Source organism: Musca vetustissima, unplaced genomic scaffold, assembly GCF_032173495.1.
Source record: "Musca vetustissima isolate MV318-11 ecotype Yass unplaced genomic scaffold, APGP_CSIRO_Mvet_v1 utg22725, whole genome shotgun sequence".
NCBI lineage: Eukaryota > Metazoa > Arthropoda > Insecta > Diptera > Muscidae > Musca > Musca vetustissima.
Window position 1 is genome coordinate 138,728 of NW_026876172.1, and position 13,014 is coordinate 151,741.

The window sequence follows — 13,014 nt, forward strand, 5'->3', positions numbered from 1 at the left end:
GGACGGCGTTTAATTTTTTGTTTTTTTTTGTGCATTAGATTTTGATTTTGACGTTTCTTTATGTTTTAACTATTTTTCGTTCCTTTACTTTTTGCGCAAATCTTGTATGTGAGAGTAATTTTTGATAGTTCGCTCTTTTACTAGCTTTACTATCAAAAAGTACGGGAACGAACCTATGATTGTTAAAATTTAATTTTGGATCCATTAGAATACCAAGATCAACGAAAGAATCTACAGTTGATAAAACCGAACCATTAATATAGTAATGTCTTAACGAGAAAGAATTTCTAGAAAAACACATATGTTTACATTTATTTAAATTCAAGTCCATACAATTTAGGCTGCACCATTGAAATAGACTATTTAAATCATGCTGGAGTAAATCAGCTTGCTTTTCAGAATGATGGGTAAAGCGGTGTACACACTATCATTTTTGACTGTCAACTTTTTATCGATTACTGACTGTCCAACAACCATATATATTTTTGTGGTTGCCTGATGAATGACAAACATGTGAGGCCACACTACCAAACAAGCAAAATTTGGGCAAGAGTGCCATTCAAAAATGATAGTGTGTACACCGCATAATGAACAACTTGACATCGTCTGCATACATTAACAATTTGGAATGCGATACAGAATTTGGCAAATCATTTACAAACAACAGAAACAGAATCGGGCCGCCGAGGTAAACTGCGTAGATTTTTAGAGACCTCTCGACTTTGTAAGAAGGGCATAAATATTGGATCTATCTTTGATAGTTTATAAGGATATGGGTCTTTAACCTGATAAGTAGTACTAGAATAAGTCGTGGCAAAAAAATTTGCAAAACATTCTGCAATTTCGGAGTTTTTCGAAAATTCTTGGTTATTGTATTTTAAAATTGTAGGCTTAGAAGAAACTTTTCTTTTTAGATTAACAAATTCATAAAATGATTTTGGATTGGATTTAAAATTATCCTTAATCTTGTTAAGATAAAGTTTATACAACTTTCGGGATTCTATTGTATATTTTGATCTAGCAACAGAATAGTTAGCATAGTCTATAGAGGATCCTGATTTTTTATATTTCTTAAAAAGTTTATTTTTTGAGTTTTTTATACTTGATAATACGCGTGTATTCCATGGATGTCTATCAGAGCTTCTAGTTCTAACAGTAGGAACACATTCAGAAATAAATTTGTTTAGAGTAACATAAAATGTATCTATTGTAAACTCGACATCAAAGGCATATAGAGGTTCAATTTACAGATGAGATAAGTGAGTTGATTTTGCAAAAGTTCGTTTTTTTATAGTTAAAAGTAGTTTTTAATGAGTTTAACGAATTGTCAGAAATTAAATAATCATGTATCATGGATATACATAAAGTTGGGTGATAATTATCTTCAGGAATACAAATAGGAGGTATTCTAACTAATTCAAAATATGGTGTATGATTTACGAAGGCTAGGTCAAGGATTTTCTCATGATTATTTACTATATTATTTGTTTGTTGGAGATTAATGTCACAAAATCGATTAATAATTTCAGAAGTAAATTGATTTAAATTTATATCAGATGTCAATGGAGTAAGAGCTTCTGACTCTGGCAATGAAAGCCACTTCACAGATGGCATATTAAAATCGCCAAGAACTAATATTCGGTCCGAATCATTCATTTTATTAATTATGGATTGTATTGCTAATATATGCTGATTATAGATATCAAGCTGCGATGAAGGAGGAATATATGAACAAGTGACGAATAATTTAAATTTACCCATTTCAATGGATATGCCGACAAATTCTATATCAGTTAAATGATTTAATTGGATTACATTATTTGAATATTTGGCGTCTACTGCGATGAGGACACCACCACCCCTTTTATTTATCCGACATTTTTCTAAAAATTTGATATTTTCAACTTAGAATTTCACTATTAAGCACGGATATTTTAAGCCAAGTTTCAGAAAATACTATAATATTATAATCAAGACCATGGCTATCAGTATATAAACGAGTTAACTTTGTATTTAACCCTCTTACATTCTGGTAGCAAATAGTAAGAAAATTATTTAGTTTTTTGAAGCCGTTTCTGGTTTACGAGGCAATCGAGCCAAATTTTCTGTCCTTTCTAGAAATTCTTTTGCGAATGCTCTAGCAGGCCAAAAATCTCTCGAGATCAACTTTGTAAATATATCTTCATGCACTAATATTTTAAATGAAGATCTACTCTCTGAATATACTGATCGAAGCTTAAAGCATCGTAAAAAGTAACTTCCCTCAATTTTTAATTTTGTTTTTCTTTTGTTGAAAATAAAAACAAAACTTTCAGAAAATATTAAATTTCGAATGTGAACATTAAGTATTTGGATAAATTTAATAAATTTTCAATTTTGTTTTGCGGTTGGAATTATTCGCTTGAAGATATAGATTCGACGTATTTCGCTAATACGGCCGTACATAACATTTTGCAAAAGTGGGGAAGTTGAATTTTTCTATACATCCCGTCGGATTTCAGGTAACGTTGAAAAATAAATTCCATAAATTTGTATGTATGTCGTTTTGCATATTTTCTATAAATCAAACAAAATATATTTTCTAAAGCTGAACATTGCTCTCAAGATTTAACCATGATTGTTACATCTTATATTTATAAGTTTTAGAACGGGGAACTTCAAAATATTTATAAATATAAATTATTTTGCAATTTTGCCACTGAGCACATGATATGCGTACATTTCGAAGGAAGATATTTTCATTTAAATTTTGAAAGCTGAATACTGTCAAAGGCAAATTTATGAAAATTGAAAACATATGACTACATGAGACTACCTAATATAATTATGTCATGCCACAAATTAGTATGGAATTTTTTTTACATTTTATTTGAAATGTTTATTCGAGTTACTTTTAAAAAAGTGTTGCCATTATCAACTTTCAAACATGGCATAATATTCCAAAATTATGCCATGCTTGATAGTTTCCAAGGCCTACATACGCCAAAATCATATTTTGAAACCCATATAGTCGACTCCGCTTTACTGAAATGGAAAAAATTGGATGTTTGTTTCAGTTATCCGATGTTTACACTTAAGCGGAATTCGGTTAACTGAAAATAATTTCATTTATCCGAACTTCTCATAAGCTGACATTTTTTTTAATTTTAGGAATTTCAATAATTTTGTAAAATTCCAAACGAATGAATTCGAGTGACTTACGACAAACCGTTATTTATGTTTATAAATGTTTTCTGATTCAAAACAAAAATAAATGACATATTTTCAAAACCAAGGAGTTTGGACGTAAATCACTCGAATTCGTTCGTTTGGAATTTTACAAAAACAGGCTGTTTATATCGAATTCGTAGGTATCGAATTTTATGAAAATAGACGATAAAAATTGAAACTGGTTGATATGGTCACTGCTTAAAGGATTTTTATTTATTAAAATTTTTTCATTATAGATTCACATTTTTACATTGTTTTTATTTAAAATTTGGTATCATTTAGAAGGCCTTAATAAAAACTTGGAATAGTTAAAAGTGGACGACCTCCCAAAAATTTTGTTAATTATATGGGACCTCGTTTTGAAATTTCCCCTATGAACGGAACATTCTGTAACATATTTTGAACATCTTTGTTAGTTGTATATAATTCTATATTTTATACGGAACGGAGTTTTTTTCGAATTTTCCAAATGGGTTTAAAAGTTTGACCGAACGAACTTAACGTTCATCGACGTAAAATTTATATATACTTGACACACACGTTCCATACGTCGGAAAAATCATGAATTGCAGAAAAATATATGTTAGGGTGGGCTTTGACGATGTGTATTCCTCAATGCATAATATTCTGTCATCATTCATTCTCACGATTTTCAGTAATGCGGAGTGATTTGAAAATAAATTGCAATATTTGACTCCAAAAGCTATTTCAGTTATCCGATATTTTCAGTTATGCGAAGTTTCACTTATGCGGTGTAATTTGTGATCGATTAACCTAAAATGTAATGGTGCAGGAAATCAATTTCACTTATCCGATATTTTCCAGTTAAGCGACTTACAGTAAAGCGGAGTCGACTGTACACACATAGAAACATGTATCCTGTTCCCGTACAGCAAGAATCTACTACTTTTTACTACGATAACGAATTTTCCTTTATGATATCGAAGAAAATAGTAAAATCTAGTAGATTCTTGCAGTACGGGAACAGACCAATGTTGTTGGACTTCAAAACGAAAATATTGATATTTTGTTAACATTCAATTTTAATTTATATCGTCATTGTGTAGGACATTTAGACTATTTCTAGATTTCAACCCTCTGTGTCCCGAATTTTTTTCCGTAATCGCAGATTTAATGCAACTATTCTAAACTACTCTAAACAACTATACAATTCGAATAGGAAGCGATTTAAATATTTTGGACTGTATACAAAAAATAGTACTGTACACATTTTGCCCTCTTCTCTATATTGAGAAGTTCATAACTTTACCAAAAATTCGAATTTTTAAGATTTTTCTTTTGATATGTGTTGTCCATAATCAGGTCTAGCTACATATTAAATATAAGCTCTAAAACATTTTTTAATATTTTTTCCGTACCGACGCTGTGTTTGGTCTTGTTTCCAAAGTGTGGAATTGTTCCGCAGATATGCTACGGTGTTGAAAAATGTCATTTTGTTTCTACGCATTTCTTTTTTTGCAAGACATCTCGTATATGAAAAATATCCAGAATGTCTTTTAAAACCAACATTCGCCGGAGCATAATTTACAACGGATCTCAGCTTCACACGAAAATTCTAGTTTTTTTTTTTAATTTGTTTGTTAGATCTGTATATTCTCCTCTTTCGCAAAAAATGGAATTTCAATTAACTACCCTATTGAGACCAATCCATAAACTTTCGCTCTGAATATCTTCTGATTAAAAATAATATACAAAATTAATATATTTTGCAATAAAATAAAAAAATAATAATTTATTTATGAAAAACAAACAAATAACACATTGCTCTCGTATGTCCATTTACAGCCAATTACCAAAAAATCTATTCATTTTAATTTAAATATCAATATCTTCCACTCCATGTGCTAAAGCTTGTTCATGCAAACATTTGCAATATTCTTCAGCAGCTTCACAGTGATCGTCGGATACACTTATCTTGGCACAGGCATCAATAATTTCACGTGCAATTTTCATTTTATCCTCTGCTCCTTCCGTATACATTTCAGCATGTTTTAGAGCAACAGATGGAGCAAATTTTCCATTGGCATCAATCTTAAAAATAAGTTTGGAATATTAGTGTTATTAATGATAATGTAATTGATATTTAATTTACCACTTCATATTTCTTCATAATACATGCACGCAGACATTTTCCCTCGGCTGTCGAGGCTGATTTTTTACCTATAATCTCTGCAAGATCACCTAAAGAGAAGAAAAGTAAAAACGCTGTGTTTTAATTTGAAGATGTTTAAAATAAACATTATTTCTTCAAGGAGCCAAGAAATTTTAGAGAAAACAAGTAAAAACATTATGATAATAGAGGTAAGTAACAAATTTGGCCACGAAATTATAACCTGCCTTGGTACGAAAACATAACTCGGTTTTGTTTACATTTTCGTAATGGAAGCCAATTCACAATAATGTATTTTGACAGCAAACTTGAGAAACAGCTGATAATCACCTGGTATACCTGGATGACCCTATTAATGGGCCTTGCTTCATATCTGAAAATAAATTTTCTCACCATCACTGGCACCAGTTTCCGCCTTTCAAGCTTCCCCTTTGGACATAAATTCCGCAATTAATGCACTTTTATCGATTGCACCACGAACTAAAACCGCACCGATAACACATAGAATTGCGAATGATAGAAAGTATTTGGCCATTTTTATCTAAAATGTTATATTCGATTACTGACTTAAATATAATTGGATGTTTATAGTAAAACAATTCAATTGATACTCAATATATTTTCAGAAATTTGGCGACTATTTATGGGAAGTAATCTGCAGGTTTTGATACGTTAAATTATAGGTCATATGAAATAAACTCAAAATTTATATTTTCAATTTGTCATTAGACATAGAGCTTATGAGCTGTAGTAGAATTGTTGAAAACGTTCATTAACAGTAATTGGATTCTAAATAACAACTAATTTAATTGTTAGTGCAAACATGAATGCAAATGAATAAAATGCATAAAAAACTGATGACGTTTACAAATTTTTGGTTGTTAGAAGACAAATGATTACTTAGTTGTACTAAATCTACAAACTTGATAGCCTATTTTCTAGACGATCGAACCAAACAGAAGTTACTTGGCGACATTTCTTCGGATCTTGGACATTGGTCGACTCCTTCTCTTCCTTCCTCTCCCACAAATGGTCAACATTTTGAAACGTTGTAAATCCTATATATCCAAACTATGTTTATCGTCATATTTTTACCTAGCCTAGAGAGAATCCAGAAATGGTACCTTTTGGTACCTCTTTCACAGTGGGTCAAAGTGTTGAAATTTTTTAATCCAATAACAAAGACATGAAATGAGTATGTTTGAGATACGTGTCTGATGATTCAAACGGACACAATTTAGTTAAACAAATATTTTTTGAAAAAACTTCAGATAGTTTCGATCCGTCCTTGTGACATCAGTAATTCCAAGAAATGGAAATTATAGCCAAATTGGTTGAAAAACTTGCCCAAAATGCCCTTAATACAAACATTTCGGAGATACTTTTACAAGTTGACTAATATCGATAGTTTTTGGTAGAGAGATTTGCTATCCAATTAGAACCTAAAATACAAATAGATAGCCTATTTGTTTAAAAAACGTGCGCAAAATCTTAAAAATTTCGAATAATGGGGTATACCGTTATATGGGGGCTACCCGAAAAACTAGTCCAATATTCATAAATTTTGGTAGAGAGATTTCCTATACAATGAGAACCCAAAATACCAAATTACAGCCATTGCCAAAATACATCATTATAATATGACATAATTTTGATTTCATCTCAAAATATTATGTCGTCCCAATATTCGATTATATTCAAATGTATAGCGTTCATAATGGCGAATTAAACCCTTTTGTCTATATTTGCTGAAGATAGTAAGGCTTTTTTGCGTGCTGCTCTTGATGACCTATATTCTTCAACACCCGGTCCTTATTGATGTATGCGAAGTTTTGTTGGAATCGGTTCAGATTTAGATATTGCTTCCATATATATTTTCGCCCAATTTAATGTAAATGGTACACAAATGGTCAACATTTTGAAACGTTGTAAATCCTATATATCCAAACTATGTTTATCGTCATATTTTTACCTAGCCTAGAGAGAATCCAGAAATGGTACCTTTTGGTACCTCTTTCACAGTGGGTCAAAGTGTTGAAATTTTTTAATCCAATAACAAAGACATGAAATGAGTATGTTTGAGATACGTGTCTGATGATTCAAACGGACACAATTTAGTTAAACAAATATTTTTTGAAAAAACTTCAGATAGTTTCGATCCGTCCTTGTGACATCAGTAATTCCAAGAAATGGAAATTATAGCCAAATTGGTTGAAAAACTTGCCCAAAATGCCCTTAATACAAACATTTCGGAGATACTTTTACAAGTTGACTAATATCGATAGTTTTTGGTAGAGAGATTTGCTATCCAATTAGAACCTAAAATACAAATAGATAGCCTATTTGTTTAAAAAACGTGCGCAAAATCTTAAAAATTTCGAATAATGGGGTATACCGTTATATGGGGGCTACCCGAAAAACTAGTCCAATATTCATAAATTTTGGTAGAGAGATTTCCTATACAATGAGAACCCAAAATACCAAATTACAGCCATTGCCAAAATACATCATTATAATATGACATAATTTTGATTTCATCTCAAAATATTATGTCGTCCCAATATTCGATTATATTCAAATGTATAGCGTTCATAATGGCGAATTAAACCCTTTTGTCTATATTTGCTGAAGATAGTAAGGCTTTTTTGCGTGCTGCTCTTGATGACCTATATTCTTCAACACCCGGTCCTTATTGATGTATGCGAAGTTTTGTTGGAATCGGTTCAGATTTAGATATTGCTTCCATATATATTTTCGCCCAATTTAATGTAAATGGTACACAAAACTCACAATATTTGTTCGATTAAAAAAAATTGGACCAAAGTATTGAGACATATTTTTCATACAAATCTTAATTTTTATAGCGAACTACGGATATAGCGAACTTTTTTTATAACGAACTATTTATTCGGTCCCAATTTTCAGTTTTCATATACAGTCAAGTACAGTTATTGTGAAAATAGTTCGTTATAGAGGAAGATCGTTATTTCCAAGGAAGGACAGAACAAAGACTTAGCAGGAAAAATACATTCATTTATATCAAATTTTAAACAAATAAATATATTTAATAAAGGTTATATGGGGACGACCCCAAAAAGAGGGGGAATATTAATAATTTTTGGTTGCGAGATTTGTACCATGTACGATTACAAAATACCAAATTGCGAATTCTGTTGAAAAACACGCTCCAGAACCCTAAAATACCGAAAATGGAGGGTACCCTTATATGGGGGCTACCCGAAAAAATTGACCTGTATTCATAATTTTTCGTGGGTCGATATACCCATCTTCGAACTTGACCTGCCTGCAGACAAAAGACAAACCTATGCAAATTTTCAGCACCCTATCTCAATTCCTTCAGAAGATAGCGTGATTATAACAGACGGACGGACAGAGATCCGGACATGGCTAGATCGTCTTTACCCTGATCAAAAATATATATACTTTATAGGGTCGGAAATAAATATTTCGATGAGTTACAAAGGGAATGACAAAATTAATATACCCTCCATACTATGGTGGAGAGTATAAAAATGAGTGAAAATGTGTTGAAGCCAACGAGTTTTTTTGTGTACCTTCCTGATTTGTGGCTAAACTACACAACGCACAGTGTCACGACCGCGGCCAAAAATGGTCAAAACCAAGTACCACGGAGGACAAATTTTTTGATGAGGATTGATAGAAAACACTCTAATTAGAATAAATATGAAATTTTATATCAATATGTTAAGTAGTTTTGTCTCTACAAAGGTTCAAATCTGATAATTATTTATAAACCGATTTTTTACCATATTTTCGAAAAATGGGTGTGTTTTTCTGATGCTCAAATATTTGAATATTCAAATTAACGGTTATTATAAAAGTGTTTATTTTGATTGCTGTGGATGTAAAAATTAGGATTCGCTTTAGTTTGTATGTATATAGATATCATATGGTGTATACAGTCGTCCACACTTGTAGTTCATCAAATTTTTAAAACAAATTTTGAAATTAGTGGAGCAGAAAAAAAAGTTTAAAAAAAGGTTAGCTCTAATTTTTTTTGAGTGGTGAAAAGTGTGTTATTTAAGGAATAAAAAAAATTAGCTGCGGAGTCCTGCGGTCCTATGAGTTATTTAACTTTTTTGGTGACAGCCTTATTAAAAAATATGGCATATTCATGAAATGGTTAGAAGCGAATGGTCAAATATGTTATGTATACAATTAAATAAGTTATTGAGGGTCAAATAGGAAGGAGAATATGTATTCAGAACATAGAAATAATACAATATTTTTACATAAAATTTGCAATTAAGTGCTAAAAACGTTATTCGAAGCGAAGATATGGGAGAATTGGTTTTAAAATATAGCTTTTAAATAAATTTTCAGTCAGTTTGAAGATAATACTTATTTATCAGATCATTTGAGACATAATCTTATAATCTAAATTTAGATGTCGCACATGAATTACATTTGTGTAAAGTTCATACAGAAAAATATTAGTTCATGGCATGGGATATGCAAAGTGCAATACAATACCTTTTGAGCGACTTTCACAAGATGCTAACAAGTCATGCCAACAAATAATTAGTAGCAGCCCGAACTTTTGTTAAAGCCGAGTTAAATAAGGATATTTAGAATTTTATATTACAATCCGACCTTGTAATATCCTTAAACAGCCATAAAGTAAAGGCCCGAGATTATAACGTGGATAATACTAAATCGTACATTTGGGAAGACAATATTTTATATATATCTCTGATGTGTGTTTTGAAAATTTTGTGAATGATAAAGAAGTAATTTATTAGTAACTAAAGTATATCAAATATTTTATTATATTAAAAATAACAAAAATAAAACTACTATACTTAATTTTGCTGCATATAACGATTTTATAGTACAGAATGTTACATTTTTAGGGACTTTTGGTATGGTAGGTACCTGAAATATGGGCAAACAACTAAATTACAGCATCTATTACTTTCTTTTGATTTAATTTGGAAGAATACATGACAATTTTCCTGCAATTTGGATGAATATAAAAAATTTATAGGTCCAAAAAGCGGATTTTTCAAGACCCTTCGTATGGGAGGTATATCAAATCTTGGCCCAATCTACCCAGTTTTTGGTCCGTTGCTTTATAGGCATAAGTAAATGTAAATTGCCAATTTTCATTGAATTTGGTTGAATATTAAAGATTATATAGCCCAAAATAGTAAAATTTTCAAGACCCTTTGTATGGGAGGTATATCAAATCTTGGTCCGATCTACCCAGTTTATGGTCAGTTGCTTTAGAGGCCTAATTAAATGTAAATTGCCAATTTTCATTGAATTTGTGGGAATATTTAAGATTTTATAGGCCAAAAAGGGTGACATTTTCAAGACCCATTGTATGGGAGGTATACGAAATCTTGGTCCGATCTATCAAATTTTTTGTCAGATGCTCTTTAGGCCAATAATAAGCACATGTACCAAATTTCATTAATTTACGATAACTCCTTCTATTTTTGGCCGCTGTTTATATGAACTCGCGACATAGTGCAACGCACGCACATGTAATCAGTGATTAAGTTGCAGAACACCCAATGGACAATATGGTTCTAATGAATGATTTTTCGATATAATCACTGCATCCACCCAAAAAGGATGCTGACATTTTGAAGCCGGATTAAGTGTATATCTAATGAATATGGTCACCGTAGCTTCTTTGCAACTGGATTCCAAAGGCGAAAATTTGGAGCGTACATTTTTATAATAAACCTATTTTTTGAGTCTAAAATTGAGAAGGTTCACCGATTTCTTTGAATTCTTCCTTTTTTGCAGTACAATTTATTTTGTTATTACAAAATAGTCAGGCGTTATCCCAGTTTGTTGTTGTTATTGTCTTGACCATCTGTCAATATTTTTTATAATATTTCGCATGGTTAGCAACATTGCATATTGAATCTTTGTAGAAATTACGCACTTTGACAGTTAATCGAGTTATCAGCTGCGCTAAAAGGACTACCTATTTATGGTACTACCGATTTAATTGGTAGTGCATACATGAATGCAAATAAATAAATTGCAAAATAGTCAGGCGTTATCCCAGTTTGTTGTTGTTATTGTCTTAACCATCTGCCAATATTTTTTATAATATTTCACATGGTTGGCAACATTGCATATTGAATCTATGTGGAAATTACGCACTTTGACAGTTAATCGAGTTATCAGCTGCGCTAAAAGGACTACCTATTTATTGTACCATGCTTAACACCTAGGAACAACACGTAACCGGATTTCATTCGTAATCAAAACCGCTTTGAACATTTTATGATTCATAAAAAATATACATAATTAATGTAGTTTGCAATAAAAGAAAAAATAATCATTTATTTATGAAAAAAATATATAAAACATTGCTTTCGTATGTCCATTTGCCAGCCAGTTTTCAAAAACAAAATCCATTAATTTCAATTTAAATATCAATATCTTCGACTCCATGTGCCAAAGCTTGTTCATGTAAACACTTGCAATATTCTTCAGCTGCTTCGCAGTGATCGTCAGATACACTTATCTTGGCACAGGCATCAATAATTTCTCGTGCAATTTTCATTTTATCCTCTGCTCCTTCCGTATACATTTCAGCATGTTTCAGAGCAACAGATGGAGCAAATTTTCCATTGGCATCAATCTTAGAAATAAGTTTGGAATATTAGTGATATTAGGTGATTGTATTAATAATGTAATTCATATTTAATTTACCACTTCATATTTCTTCATAATACATGCACGCAGACATTTTCCCTCGGCTGTCGAGGCTGATTTTTTACCTATAATCTCAGCAAGATCAGCTAAAGAGAAGAAAAGTAAAAACGTTGTGATTTAATTGGAAGACTTTTAAACTAGAAAACGTTTCTTCAAGGAGACAAGAAATTACAGAGAAAACAAGTAAAAACGTTTTGATTGTAGATGTAAGTAACAAATGTGGCCACGAAATGGTAAAAGTTTTGTCCATGTAAAACTCTTCAAAATTCTGGCACATAAATAATGCTTCATATCAAGATCTATTAATAGGGTCATCAAGCAAGCGAAAGCCATATTTTTTTTCTCAAGTCAAATGTAAAAAAATGGACTTTATTTACGTTTTCATAATGGAAGCCAATTCACAATAACGGATTTTGAAAGCAAACTTGAGAAACAACTGATCTCCCTGGATGACCTTATTAATGCGCCCTGCTTCATATCTGAAATTAAATTTTCTCACCATCAGTGGCATCAGTTTCTGCCTTGCAAGCTTCTCCTTTGGACATAAATTCCGCAATTAATGCATTTTTATCGATTGCACCACGAACTAAAACCGCACCGACAACACAGAGAATTGCAAATGTTAGAAAATACTTGGCCATTTTTGACAAATATGTTATATTAGATTACTGAATAAAATATAACTGGATGTTTATAGTAAAACAATTCAATTGATACTCAATATATTTTGAAACAATTGGCGACTATTTATGGGAAGGAATCTTCAGTTTCTGCGTTCCGTTAAATTATAGGTCACATGAAATAAACTGACAATTTATATTTTCAATTTACCATTAGACATAGATCAATGATTTTAGAATATGCAAAAACCGTTATGAGCTGCAGTAGAATTTTTGAAAACAATCAAAAAATTTTTTGTTTAACAACAATTGAAAGATAATTAACTACCG

At 31.2% G+C, this 13,014-nt stretch overlaps 1 protein-coding gene and 1 pseudogene across 1 annotated transcript; both read right to left on the reverse strand.

The window, feature by feature from the left end:
* Nucleotides 1-5,046: 5,046 nt before the first annotated feature.
* On the reverse strand, nt 5,047-5,876 carry LOC133338648 (general odorant-binding protein 28a-like; annotated as a pseudogene).
* Nucleotides 5,877-11,774: 5,898 nt separating this feature from the next.
* On the reverse strand, nt 11,775-12,705 carry LOC133338649 (general odorant-binding protein 28a-like). The gene is made up of 3 exons (XM_061546815.1): nt 12,564-12,705; nt 12,062-12,150; nt 11,775-11,990 (listed from the first exon to the last, which is right to left on the reverse strand). Exons 1-3 carry the CDS (start codon nt 12,703-12,705, stop codon nt 11,775-11,777), a joined length of 447 nt encoding a protein of 148 aa, XP_061402799.1.
* Between the last annotated feature and the right edge of the window lie 309 nt (nt 12,706-13,014).

What these genes read in the sequence shown, in the direction of transcription:
- LOC133338649 (XM_061546815.1), bottom strand. Translation starts at nt 12,705, where the DNA reads ATGGCCAAGTATTTTCTAACATTTGCAATTCTCTGTGTTGTCGGTGCG. An exon ending in AGAAACTGATGCCACTGATG is followed by an intron (nt 12,151 to 12,563) that starts GTGAGAAAATTT and finishes TCTTCTCTTTAG; the next exon opens with CTGATCTTGCTGAGATTATA. An exon ending in TTATGAAGAAATATGAAGTG is followed by an intron (nt 11,991 to 12,061) that starts GTAAATTAAATA and finishes CTTATTTCTAAG; the next exon opens with ATTGATGCCAATGGAAAATT.